We start from the raw sequence: 14199 nt of genomic DNA on the forward strand, positions 1-14199 counted from the left end.
TCTACTTGCACATTCATCTTCTGCACATCTACCATTCAAGAGTTTAATTGCTATATTGTAATTACTTCGCCGCCATGGCCTATTTATTGCCTTACCTCCCTTATCTCACCTCATTTGCACACACTTTATATAGTCTTTTTTCTACTGTATTATTGACTGTATGTTTGTTTATTCCATGTGTAACTCTGTGTTGTTGTATGTGTCGAACTGCTTTGCTTTACCTTGGCCAGGTCACAGTTGTAAATGAGAACTTGTTCTCAACTAGCCTACCTGTTTAAATAAAGGTGAAATACAATCAAAAATAACCTTTCTCAATGCAATCAAACTTGCATTGCAGTATTTACGCAGTAGCTCTTTTTTCCAAATGGTCAAATTAACCAGACAGACGGGTCTTGGGTACTGTATAAAAACCTACAACTACTACCAGGGCGACCCCCCCCCCCCCCCCCCCTAGCAGGTATGCTTTCACTTCTGAGAATTAGAAGTGTGTGGGCCCGGGATGAATATTGTAAATAAAGACACTATCCCAGCCTTAGACATCCATGTCATAACAAGGAAAGCTTAGCTGGTGTTTGTTTTGTCATTGATGAGAGCATTCAGGTTCTGTTTCAGGGAGAATCCATTCACAATAGCTCCCCAATACCCTGCATGGTCGGAGGTACTCTTCGGCATCAATATAAAAGCTCATATAGAGCTAAATGCCACGGAAATGTCAGGCTATTTCTACAAATAGATACTGTGGGATCAGAACAGCTGTCATGGCAACTCTAATGTAATATTTACAAGGCCAATGTCAGGCTGGACAAAAAAAAAAGCTTGACGAGTCCCAAATGGCACCCTATTCCCTATATAGTGCACTTCTTTTTAACCAGATCCAATGGGGTATTAGTGCACTATATAGGGAATAGGGCGCCATTTGAGATGCAATCATACGTCTCCACTGAGCGGCAGGTGTCCAGAAGGTTGATGTGATGTTGAGCGCATAGAAACCATGGCAACGTCCATATAAAAGAAAAGGTCTATTAGCATCCCACTGGCTGATATTAATGGTAGAAACTTTCCACAGATCAATACCCCAACAAATGATGAACGCGTGCATATAGCGGCGGTCCCATGTAGCTCAGTTGGTAGAGCATGGCGCTTGCAACGCCAGGGTTGTGGGTTCGATTCCCACGGGGGACCAGTACAAAAAAAGTATGAATGTATGTACTTGTAAGTCGCTCTGGATAAGAGCGTCTGCTAAATGACCTAAATGTAAATATAGCCACACATAAAAGTTGCTTTGAAACATGGCATCACCAAAAGTTACCATGGAAACCCTAAATAGAACAATAAGACAGAGATAGAACAATGAGTCAGATATTTCACCATGTGTATAAATGTAAAGCATCCGGTTGGAGTTTCCACTCACTACCAAATATGGTGATGACAGGAAGCGTAGTGGGCGGCAGTGGGAGGCAGTGGGAGATAATGGAGCTAGATGGATTTTGGCAGACATTCTTCTATTTTTATTATCGGTGAAACATTTAATCTCTATACAGTTTTCTGTTTCCAAAAAAACAATAATCTGTAACAAACAGATTGGACTGTGTTTTGTACACTTTAGCCTTTGTCAAAGTTTTTAAAAATGGCGTTGTTTAGAAGGAGTACCTGGGCGAATTTAGTTATTGCACACGCGCACTTTACAGGGTACCTAACGAAAATATGTTAATAAGTGCTAGAACACTCCAATAGGATCTCACTAGCTCGTGATTGGCTCTGACCACCTCCTTGCTTTTTCTGTCCACTGATTAATTTGCTCCAGTTGGAAACGACAGGCTCTGGTCTATCTTGGTTAGAGATACTTTTCAGGAGATGAGAAACTCCATCGGAATCGTATTGACGCCAATTGTGTACGTTGCCCATGTGTCGTCAATGGGCTGCACAATGCATTCTGGGCTATTCTGGGACAAGGATAGCTCTCCGTCAAGTAGTGAATGGGAGTCAATTGGGCGCTAGCTCAAAACCCCAAAATTAGCATGAATTTCGTCAACAAGAAGTACAACATTACAAATCTTTAGTATCGTATAGCTTTGGAATTGTGACATTTACGTACATTCGAGGAAAATAGGCAGATTTCTCGACTCATACCTTGACTTTGAGAAGGGATTGCGGAACGATTAGTTTAGCAACCGCGTAAAGTAGCATGGCGATTTCGAACACGATTGGTCGACAGTCTGCTGAGTTGTGCGTTATACACTGCATGATCAAAAGTATGTGGACACCTGCTCATTGAACATCTCATTCCAAAATTAATATGGAGTTACTCCCCCCCTTTGCTGCTATAACCTTTACGGGATCGATGTCCCTATACCGGGACGGTTGAGCTAACGTGCGCTATAACAGCCTCCACTCTTCTGGAAAAGCTTTCCACTAGATGTTGGAACATTGCTGCTATAACAGCCTCCACTCTTCTGGGAAGGCTTTCCACTAGATGTTGGAACATTGCTGTTATAACAGCCTCTACACTTCTGGGAAGGCTTTCCACTAGATGTTGGAACATTGCTGCGGGGACTTGCTTCCATTCAGCCACAAGAGCATTAGTGAGGTCGGGCACTGATGTTGGGCAATTAGACCAGGCTCGCAGTCGGCGTTCTAATTCATCCCAAAGATATTCGATGGGCTTGAGGTCAGGGCTTTGTGCAGGCCAGTCAAATGCTTCCACACCGATCTCGACAAACCATTTCCGTATGGATCTCGTTTTGTCCACGGGGGCATTGTCATGCTGAAACAAGAAAGTGCCTTCCCCAAACTGTTGCCACAAAGTTGGAAGCACAGAATCGTCTAGAATGTCATTGTATGCTGTAAGTTAACATTTCCCTTCACTGGAACTAAGGGGCCTGAACCATGAAAAATAACCCCAGACCATTATTCCTCCTCCACCAAACTTTACAGTTGACACTATGCATTGGGGCAGGTAGCGTTCTCCTGGCATTCGCCAAACCCAGATTTGTCTGCTGGGCTGCCAGATGGGGAAGTGTGATTCATCACTCCAGAGAACAATGGTGGTGAGTTTTACACCACTCCAGCCGACGCTTGGCATTGCGCATGGTGATCTTAGACTTGTGTGCGGCTGCTCGGCCACGGAAACAAGCAGTTCTTGTGCTGACGTTACTTCCAGAGGCAGTTTGGAACTCAGTAGTGAGTGTTGGAACCGAGGACAGACGATTTTTAACGCGCTACGCGCTTCAGCACTTGGCGGTCATGTTCTGTGAACTTGTGTGGCCTACCACTTCGCGGCTGAGCCATTGTTGCTCCTAGCACTTAATTTGAAGTGGTATCCATATACTTTTGTATATATAGTGTACATTTCTCCATTCATTTCCCAATGGGATTCCCATCTCCTCCTTTCTCTAATAATCTGTCTTTGGTTAGTTATAAAAAATATTCGGTAAAGAGGTCTATCGAACTCGACCAAAACAATGGAATTGCCATGGAAACGCACGGGGAAAGGGCCTGTGGGAATGACCCCGAGTTTCCTCATTATCCCCCAGCAAAATGTGCCTACATTTACGCTATTGTTTTGATGTGTATTTAACTCTATGTTGAGGTAAACATGCCTGTATGGATTTCAACCTCAACACATGATCATGTCATCGTCACCAATCAACTGCATTACTGTTAAAAAAAAACGACTTTGACTACTACTACCACTGATTTCTGTATGCTAGCTTTCCCAACCTGTTTATATGAACGAGAGTTAGCATTTAGCGGTCACTTCTAAACCTGAAAAGGGACAACTTCTACATGTTATGCAGTCGGAAACAGACAAATATATCCAAAATTGGACTTAAGTATCCACATTGTGGGCTTGTAACTATACATAAATCATGATGAATATCCACTTTGCTAGATCAGATTTGCCTGAATGTGTTCCGAGCTGGTAAATGTGTTCCGAGCTGGTAAATGTGTTCCGAGCTGGTAAATGTGTTCCGAGCTGGTAAATGTGTTCCGAGCTGGTAAATGTGTTCCGAGCTGGTAAATGTGTTCCGAGCTGGTAAATGTGTTCCGAGCTGGTAAATGTGTTCCGAACTGGTAAATGTGTTCCGAACTGGTAAATGTGTTCCGAGCTGGTAAATGTGTTCCGAGCTGGTAAATGTGTTCCGAACTGGTAAATGTGTTCCGAGCTGGTAAATGTGTTCCGAGCTGGTAAATGTGTTCCGAACTGGTAAATGTGTTCCGAACTGGTAAATGTGTTCCGAGCTGGTAAATGTGTTCCAAGCTGGTAAATGTGTTCCGAACTGGTAAATGTGTTCCGAGCTGGTAAATGTGTTCCGAGCTGGTAAATGTGTTCCGAGCTGGTAAATGTGTTCCGAGCTGGTAAATGTGTTCCGAGCTGGTAAATGTGTTCCGAGCTGGTAAATGTGTTCCGAGCTGGTAAATGTGTTCCGAGCCGGTAAATGTGTTCCGAACTGGTAAATGTGTTCCGAGCCGGTAAATGTGTTCCGAGCTGGTAAATGTGTTCCGAGCCGGTAAATGTGTTCCGAGCTGGTAAATGTGTTCCGAGCCGGTAAATGTGTTCCGAGCTGGTAAATGTGTTCCGAGCCGGTAAATGTGTTCCGAGCTGGTAAATGGAACATCTACGTTCCAATGGACTCCTTTACCTCGTCTATACTGATCAAATAAAAAACATTCAAATGTCAATATTCAAACTGATGAATATATCACGAATCAAGGTAAGACCCAGACGCAGACTGTCGAAGTAACAATGTTTAATGTTCCAACAGAGGCAAGCAGAAGACAGGTCAAGGCAGGCAGAGGTCAGTAATCCAGAGGTACAGGACGGCAGGCAGGCTCAGGGGAAGGCAGAGTGGTCAGGCAGGCGGGTCAGAGACAGGACAGGCAAGGGTCAAGACCGGGAGGAATAGCAAAAGGAGAATAGAAGCAGAAGTATTGGAAAACACGCTGGTTGACTTGAAAAACATACAAGACAAACTGGCAACAAACAGACAGAGAACACAGGTATAAATACACAGGGAATAATGGGGAAGATTAGTGACACCTGGAGGGGGGTGGAGACAAGCACACTGATTGGTGAAACAGATCAGGGCGTGACAGAATAGGCTATCACAAATGAGGTAGGCCTACAACAAGAAGTACATTCACACATTTCTGTACATATTAGGTGCATTACAGCTTTTGGAGAGACAGTTTTCCAAGGGAATTTACTGCATGACGTGCTGGTATGAACACCCAACAGGCTACCTACATAGGCATTAAATATGGACCTCAAATCAGTCCTATGATTTCAGTCCTGTATAGGATGAATGCGTACAGCCCATTGTTAATATGAGTTACTGTGACCATGCACTGTGTCGGCTTTCGTCACACATTTGCTGAGACTGGGATAGGATAGGCTGTGGAAATAAACAAGTCACTTTTTATTCATCCTTAGACTACAAATCCTGCCTCCCAAGTTAGCCTACAACTTCGGAGGAACTGCACGTTTCCTATTAAACATGCATCAGAGGGTTAGGCTACTTACTACTAATGTAATGACTGGTGTGTGTGTGTGTGTGTGTGTGTGTGTGTGTGTGTGTGTGTGTGTGTGTGTGTGTGTGTGTGTGTGTGTGTGTGTGTGTGTGTGTGTGTGTGCAACACTGTACACTGAGCTGAGACACCCACCCACCCATGCAGCCACTATGAATACCACTCCCACAGACATTCCAAAAACGCAATTTGTGTCTGGCCAGAGCCATATATATATATATATATATATATATATGAATGGCTGTGGATCTGTCAGAGACTACATACAATAGGTGTGATTCTTGAATGGAATTATTGCCAATAATTTCAACAATGCTAAAACAGGTGGAGGTTTGTGTATAGCTTGAACTGAGGACTATACACTCCCGAATTTCACATGAATGGTGTAATTCTATGCTTAGAGGAGGATTTTGCATAAATAAATACAAACTAGGGAGAGGAGAGGAAGAGGAGGGAGGGAGAGAAACAAAAACAGGTTACTACGTTCACACGTGATAGTCAAAATGTTCACTGTAGTTCTAAAACCCTGTTCGCTGTCCTACAAGTGTCTCGGTAAATCATTATTGCGTTGAACACGGTTTCATTTGACCCCTCTCTAGAAAAAAAATTTGCTTGCTGTGAGCGAGCGCGCATTAAACAGCAAGAACCGATAAAATCACTCACTGGTCATCTTCCGATATAGAACGCAATTACTATAATCTCGAATTAAACACATGCTCCAATTGTACATTGTTTAGCCAAGTGCTATAAAAAAAAGCCTGTGTTCTTTAGAATTCCGTTGAAGCATAGAGAGAGAGAGAGAGAGAGAGAGAGAGAGAGAGAGAGAGAGAGAGAGAGAGAGAGAGAGAGAGAGAGAGAGAGAGAGAGAGAGAGAGAGAGAGAGAGAGAGAGAGAGAGAGAGAGGGGCACTGCAGAATGACAGATCAACATGAATAAATCATCAGAAAGCAGAGCTGACCACCAGAGAGAGAAAGAGAGAGGTGCGCTGCCTGATGCCAAGACGCTTGTCTGTCTATAGTTCCAGAGCGCTGTCCGTGATGCTGGACCTTCTCAACGTGTCCATTCACAGGTTACCTGTAGTTTATGCACTGACCAGGAGGCACGACGAACTCACACCATAAGGAGATTGAGAATCACACTTGAAAGAGACATGGGGTTTCTATTCAGAAGAAACCCCCTTTAAAATCCTTGGAGTAGATCGAACGGCGTCAGATTCAATTTGGGTACCGCGGTTTGAGAAAGGAGAGAAGTCTTCAATATCGGTGTGATGGTTAACGAATACATATGGGATTATTGTGGACATGAATGTACCGGGACGTGTTGACAAAATGTTCGTCAATATGATCTCTTTTGTCACATACCTGAAGTTAATTGATCTACTCTGAATACTTCGACTCAACGGTTTCAACGGTCGCTTGGATAATAAGTGATGATAAATAAAATATAAGTGATTCGAATAAAATATTCGAATGTGCTTATGAATTGAACGCATTAAGTAGCCTGCAAGTGGGTACTTGAAGATCTGACATCTACAAATTTTGATATATAGATCTGAGGAGAATAAAACACGAAGCCATGTCTTGTCTGCTGGTGTTAGTGAACTGTGTGATCCTGTTGCTCTTCACCAGCGACATGTTTTTGGTCAGTGGAAGTAAGTGAATATATAATATGTTTGGTTATTGTTTTTAATGACACGTTTTCTAGAAATCCTCTCTCAATCACTGTGTCAAAATATCATATCCAACTGCACACGGGGACATTGTCCTTGCTGTCGCTGTGGGTAGGTTGCTGGGTTAATACTGTGGGTAGGTTGGTGGGGTAATACTGTGGGTAGGTTGCTGGGTTAATACTGTGGGTAGGTTGCTGGGTTAATACTGTGGGTAGGTTGGTGGGGTAATACTGTGGGTAGGTTGGTGTGTTAATACTGTGGGTAGTTTGGTGGGTTAATACTGTGGGTAGGTTAGTGGGTTAATACTGTGGGTAGGTTGGTGGGTTAATACTGTGGGTAGGTTAGTGGGTTAATACTGTGGGTAGGTTGGTGGATTAATACTGTGGGTAGGTTGGTGGGTTAATACTGTGGGTAGGTTGGTAGGTTAATACTGTGGGTAGGTTGCTGGGTTAATACTGTGGGTAGGTTGGTGGGTTAATACTGTGGGTAGGTTGGTGGGTTAATACTGTGGGTAGGTTGGTGTGTTAATACTGTGGGTAGGTTGGTGGGTTAATACTGTGGGTAGGTTGGTGGGTTAATACTGTGGGTAGGTTGCTGGGTTAATACTGTGGGTAGGTTAATACTGTGGGTAGGTTGCTGGGTTAATACTGTGGGTAGGTTACTGGGTTAATACTGTGGGTAGGTTGGTGGGTTAATACTGTGGGTAGATTGGTGGGTTAATACTGTGGGTAGATTGGTGGGTTAATACTGTGGGTAGATTGGTGGGTTAATACTGTAGGTAGGTTGCTGGGTTAATACTGTGGGTAGATTAATACTGTGGGTAGGTTGCTGGGTTAATACTGTGGGTAGGTTAATACTGTGGGTAGGTTGGTGTGTTAATACTGTGGGTAGGTTGGTGGGTTAATACTGTGGGTAGGTTAGTGGGTTAATACTGTGGGTAGGTTGGTGGGTTAATACTGTGGGTAGGTTGGTGGGTTAATACTGTAGGTAGGTTGGTGGGTTAATACTGTGGGTAGGTTGGTGGGTTAATACTGTGGGTAGGTTGGTGGGTTAATACTGTGGGTAGGTTGGTGGGTTAATACTGTGGGTAGGTTGGTGGGTTAATACTGTGGGTAGATTGGTGCGTTTATGCTTTGGGTACAGCTGTATTTGCTTCACCATGTTGTGCTGAATTGCTATCAAGTAATCACAACTTATTCAGACTCATCAATGTTCCAAGATGGCGTAGCAGTCGGACGTGTGTTTGTCTTGTCTTGTCCCGGCTTGTCCCGCGTAAATAGTCCTCGTATTTTTTGTATACATTTCGTATATATTTTAATTTCACTTTCCATCTTGGAACTGAATATACATTCCCGCAACCCGCCTCACCCAATGTGGTACGGATCTGCTATTTTTTATACTTTAGAACCATAACCCCAATCAGAAGCTAGCCAGATAACTAGCTACTAGCTAGTGGTCAGTTAGCCACTGCTGCGGTCTTCACCCTTAACTCGGACACCAGCCAGCTTCAGCTCGGGCCAATACCTGCCAGTCTGCAGGCGCGATATCAACCCAGAGAATATAGGACTGCTTTTTCTCTACCACATCACCGGATTCCTGACGCAAGCTCTGGACAATTACACCGGATCATCGTCGCTAGCTAGCTGCAATCAAGTGGCTACTACTGGCTAATACCTCTGTCCCGAAACAAGCACCAGTTAGCCTTGAGCTAGCCTCGCGCTAGGCCCATCTGCCGGCTAGCCGAAGAGGCCTACCAGCGAATTCTTGGGCTACAATACCTCTTTTGCCAATTGGACTGGACCCTTTATTGCCGACACGGAGCCCCGCCGATCCATCACGACTTGTCTGCCGACGTAATTGTCCGAGGTGGTTTCAACAGGCTTTTCCATTGCGACGTTTCTGAATACCCATCTGCTAATTATTAGCTGTCTTATCGGCTGCTATCTAAATAAATATACCGGACAATTTTTTTTTTTTTCTTTCTTTTTTTCCTGGGTCACTATATCTATTTTGCCAATTGGATCGATCCCCTCTACCACACGGAACCCCACTAATCTACCGACGGAAACGAACGAGGTGACAAAAAAAAAAAAAAAAAAAAAAAAAAAAACAGACCTCCATCCTATGTTATCTTGCTACCGATAGCCAGCTACCCGGCCAGCTGTCTGGATCGCCGTGACCCCAACCAACCTCTACTCACTGGACCCTTATGATCACTCGATTAAGCATGCCTCTCCTTAATGTAAATATGCCTTGTCCATTGCTGTTCTGGTTAGTGTTTATCGGCTTATTTCACTGTAGAGCCTCTAGCCCTGCTCACTATATATCCAACCTCTCAGTTCCACCACCCACATATGCGATGACTTCACCTGGTTTCAATGATGTTTCTAGAGACTATATCTCTCTCATCATCACCCATTACCTAGGTTTACCTCCACTGTATTCACATCCTACCATACCTTTGTCTGTACATTATTCCTTGAAGCTATTTTATCGCCCCCAGAAACTTCCTTTTACTCTCTGTTCTAGACGTTCTAAACGACCAATTCTCATAGCTTTTAGCCGTACCCTTATCCTACTCCTCCTCTGTTCCTCTGGTGATGTAGAGGTGAATCCAGGTCCTGCAGTACCTAGCTCCACTCCTATTCCCCAGGCGCTCTATTTTGATGACTTCTGTAACCATAATAGCCTTGGTTTCATGCATGTTAACATTAGAAGCCTCCTCCCTAAGTTTGTTTTGTTCACTGCTTTAGCACACTCTGCCAACCCAGATGTTTTAGCCGTGTCTGAATCCTGGCTTAGGAAGACCACCAAAAATTCTGACATTTTCATCCCTAACTACAAGATTTTCAGACAAGATAGAACGGCCAAAGGGGGCGGTGTTGCAATCTACTGCAAGGATTGCCTGCAGAGTTCTGTTTTACTATCCAGGTCTGTTCCGAAACAATTTGAACTCCTACTTTTAAAAATCCACCTCTCTAAAAACAAGTCTCTCACTGTTGCCGCCTGCTATAGACCACCCTCTGCCCCCAGCTGTGCTCTGGACACCATATGTGAACTGATTGCCCCCCATCTATCTTCAGAGCTTGTGCTGCTAGGCGACCTAAATTGGAACATGCTTAACACCCCAGCCATCCTACAATCTAAGCTTGATGCCCTCAATCTCACACAAATTATCAATGAACCTACCAGGTATCACCCCAATTCCGTAAACACGGGTACCCTCATAGACATCATCCTAACCAACTTGCCCTCCAAATACACCTCTGCTGTTTTCAACCAAGATCTCAGCGATCACTGCCTCATTGCCTGTATCCGTAATGGGTCAGCGATCAAACGACCTCCACTCATCACTGTCAAACGCCCCCTGAAACACTTCAGCGAGCAGGCCTTTCTAATCGACCTGGCCGAGGTATCCTGGAAGGATATTGATCTCATCCCGTCAGTAGAGGATGCCTGGATATTTTTTTTAAATGCCTTCCTCACCATCTTGAATAAGCATGCCCCATTCAAGAAATTTAGAACCAGGAACAGATATAGCCCTTGGTTCTCTCCTGACCTGACTGCCCTTAACCAACAGAAAAACATCCTATGGCGTTCTGCATTAGCATCGAACAGCCCCCGTGATATGCAACTTTTCAGGGAAGCTAGAAACCAGTATACACAGGCAGTTAGAAAAGCCAAGGCTAGCTTTTTCAAGCAGAAATTTGCTTCCTGCAACACAAACTCAAAAAAGTTCTGGGACACTGTAAAGTCCATGGAGAATAAGAACACCTCCTCCCAGCTTCCAACTGCACTGAAGATAGGAAATACTGTCACCACCGACAAATCCATTATAATTGAGAATTTCAATAAGCATTTTTCTACGGCTGGCCATGCTTTCCACCTGGCTACCCCTACCCCGGTCAACAGCACTGCCCTCCCCTCTGCTACTCGCCCAAACCTTCCCCATTTCTCTTTCTCCCAAATACAGTCAGCTGATGTTCTGAAAGAGCTGCAAAATCTGGATCCTTACAAATCAGCCGGGCTAGATAATCTGGACCCTTTCTTTCTAAAACTATCTGCTGAAATTGTTGCCACCCCTATTACCAGCCTTTTCAACCTCTCTTTCTTGTCGTCTGAGATTCCCAAAGATTGGAAAGCAGCTGCGGTTATCCCCCTCTTCAAAGGGGGAGACACTCTAGACCCAAACTGCTACAGACCTATATCTATCCTACCCTGCCTTTCTAAGGTCTTCGAAAGCCAAGTCAACAAACAGATTACCGACCATCTCGAATCCCACCATACCTTCTCCGCTATGCAATCTGGTTTCAGAGCTGGTCATGGGTGCACCTCAGCCACGCTCAAGGTCATAAACGAAATCTTAACCGCTATCGATAGGAAACAGTACTGTGCAGCCATATTCATTGACCTGGCCAAGGCTTTTGACTCTGTCAATCACCACATCCTCATCGGCAGACTCGACAGCCTTGGTTTCTCTAATGATTGCCTCGCCTGGTTCACCAACTACTTCTCTGATCGAGTTCAGTGTGTCAAATCGGAGGGTCTGTTGTCCGGACCTCTGGCAGTCTCTATGGGGGTGCCACAGGGTTCAATTCTTGGACCGACTCTCTTTTCTGTATACATCAATGATGTCGCTCTTGCTGCTGGTGAGTCTCTGATCCACCTCTACGCAGACGACACTATTCTGTATACTTCTGACCCTTCTCTTGACACTGTGTTAACAACCCTCCAGGCGAGCTTCAATGCCATACAACTCTCCTTCCATGGCCTCCAATTGCTCTTAAATACAAGTAAAACTAAATGCATGCTCTTCAACCGATCGCTGCCTGCACCTGCCCGCCTGTCCAGCATCACTACTCTGGACGGCTCTGACTTAGAATATGTGGACAACTACAAATACCTAGGTGTCTGGTTAGACTGTAAACTCTCCTTCCAGACTCACATCAAGCATCTCCAATCCAAAGTTAAATCTAGAATCGGCATCCTATTCCGCAACAAAGCATCCTTCACTCTTGCTGCCAAACATACCCTTGTAAAACTGACCATCCTACCAATCCTCGACTTCGGTGATGTCATTTACAAAATAGCCTCCAAAACCCTACTCAATAAATTGGATGCAGTCTATCACAGTGCCATCCGTTTTGTCACCAAAGCCCCATATACTACCCACCACTGCGACCTGTACGCTCTCGTTGGCTGGCCCTCGCTTCACACTCGTCGCCAAACCCACTGGCTCCAGGTCATCTACAAGACCCTGCTAGGTAAAGTCCCCCCTTATCTCAGCTCGCTGGTCACCATAGCAACGCCCACCCGTAGCACGCGCTCCAGCAGGTATATCTCTCTGGTCACCCCCAAAACCAATTCTTCCTTTGGCCGCCTCTCCTTCCAGTTCTCTGCTGCCAATGACTGGAACGAACTACAAAAATCTCTGAAACTGGAAACACTTATCTCCCTCACTAGCTTTAAGCACCAGCTGTCAGAGCAGCTCATAGATTACTGCACCTGTACATAGCCCATCTATAATTTAGCCCAAACAACTACCTCTTTACCTACTGTATTTATTTATTTTGCTCCTTTGCACCCCATTATTTCTATCTCTACTTTGCACCTTCTTCCACTGCAAACCAACCATTCCAGTTATTTTTTACTTGCTATATTGTATTTACTTCGCCACCATGGCCTTTTTATATTTTTATTTATTTATATATATATTTTGTTTGCCTTCACCTCCCTTATCTCACCTCACTTGCTCATATTGTATATAGACTTATTTTTCACTGTATTATTGACTGTATGTTTGTTTTACTCCATGTGTAACTATGTGTTGTTGTATGTGTCGAACTGCTTTGCTTTATCTTGGCCAGGTCACAATTGTAAATGAGAACGTGTTCTCAATTTGCCTACCTGGTTAAATAAAGGTGAAATAAATAAAATAAATAAAAATATCTGGCCTATTTTATCGTCCTGATTGTCTACCTCAACTTTTATAAGTAGCCTATAACCTATTCCTAATTAGCCAGTGTTAATTAACACATGGTTACAGAATTACTCACGTGTAATTAGCACCTTAAAATCGCTTGTGTGGAATTGATGAGGAAGCTCCCTATACGATCTCATTTAATGACAACGCTCCCTATACGATCTCCTTATGAAGAGACTGACGTTAAAGGTGACAGGCAAAGATGTCCCTGTTTTTCCGAACCTTTCTTTATTCAACAGCTAAATACATCATAAAATGGTCTACAAGAATATTTTGGTCAGTGTAGATTTTTTATCCTTGATACAGTATGTTAGTTAGCTAGCAAGACCATATCTCCTAATCATTATTTACATACATGTTTATTACCCAGATTTACAAGTGTCTTCTCAAATCATGTCAGCTGCTTCCAGTAAGCCAGGTCTCTAGCGTGTGCTGCTTCCAGTAAGCCAGGTCTGTAGCGTGTGTTCCTTCCAGTAAGTCAGGTCTGTAGCATGTGCTCCTTCCAGTAAGCCAGGTCTGTAGCGTGTGCTCCTTCCAGTAAGCCAGGTCTGTAGCGTGTGCTGCTTCCAGTAAGCCAGGTCTGTAGCGTGTGTTCCTTCCAGTAAGTCAGGTCTGTAGCGTGTGCTCCTTCCAGTAAGCCAGGTCTGTAGCGTGTGCTCCTTCCAGTAAGCCAGGTCTGTAGCGTGTGCTGCTTCCAGTAAGCCAGGTCTCTAGCGTGTGCTGCTTCCAGTAAGCCAGGTCTCTAGCGTGTGCTGCTTCCAGTAAGCCAGGTCTGTAGCGTGTGTTCCTTCCAGTAAGTCAGGTCTGTAGCGTGTGCTCCTTCCAGTAAGCCAGGTCTGTAGCGTGTGCTCCTTCCAGTAAGCCAGGTCTGTAGCGTGTGCTGCTTCCAGTAAGCCAGGTCTCTAGCGTGTGCTCCTTCCAATAAGCCAGGTCTGTAGCGTGTGCTCCTTCCAGTAAGCCTGGTCTGTAGCGTGTGATCCTTCCAGTAATCCAGGTCTGTAGCATGTGCTGCTTCCAT

General features: G+C 44.4%; 1 protein-coding gene and 1 non-coding gene across 2 annotated transcripts in view; both read left to right on the forward strand.

Moving 5' to 3' along the window:
- Positions 1-1107: 1107 nt before the first annotated feature.
- On the forward strand, positions 1108-1183 carry trnaa-ugc (transfer RNA alanine (anticodon UGC)). Its single transcript has one exon. It is a non-coding gene; the product is annotated as a tRNA-Ala (tRNA).
- Positions 1184-6425: 5242 nt separating this feature from the next.
- The window catches only part of fndc4a (fibronectin type III domain containing 4a), a 90319-nt gene continuing 82545 nt past the window's right edge, over positions 6426-14199 (forward strand). The window contains exon 1 of the mRNA XM_055885777.1: positions 6426-7180. Within this exon, the coding sequence (XP_055741752.1) occupies positions 7105-7180 (76 nt within the window). The 5' untranslated portion in view covers positions 6426-7104. The remainder of the gene's footprint in view (positions 7181-14199) is intronic.

Source organism: Salvelinus fontinalis, chromosome 27, assembly GCF_029448725.1.
Source record: "Salvelinus fontinalis isolate EN_2023a chromosome 27, ASM2944872v1, whole genome shotgun sequence".
Classification (NCBI taxonomy): Eukaryota; Metazoa; Chordata; class Actinopteri; order Salmoniformes; family Salmonidae; genus Salvelinus; species Salvelinus fontinalis.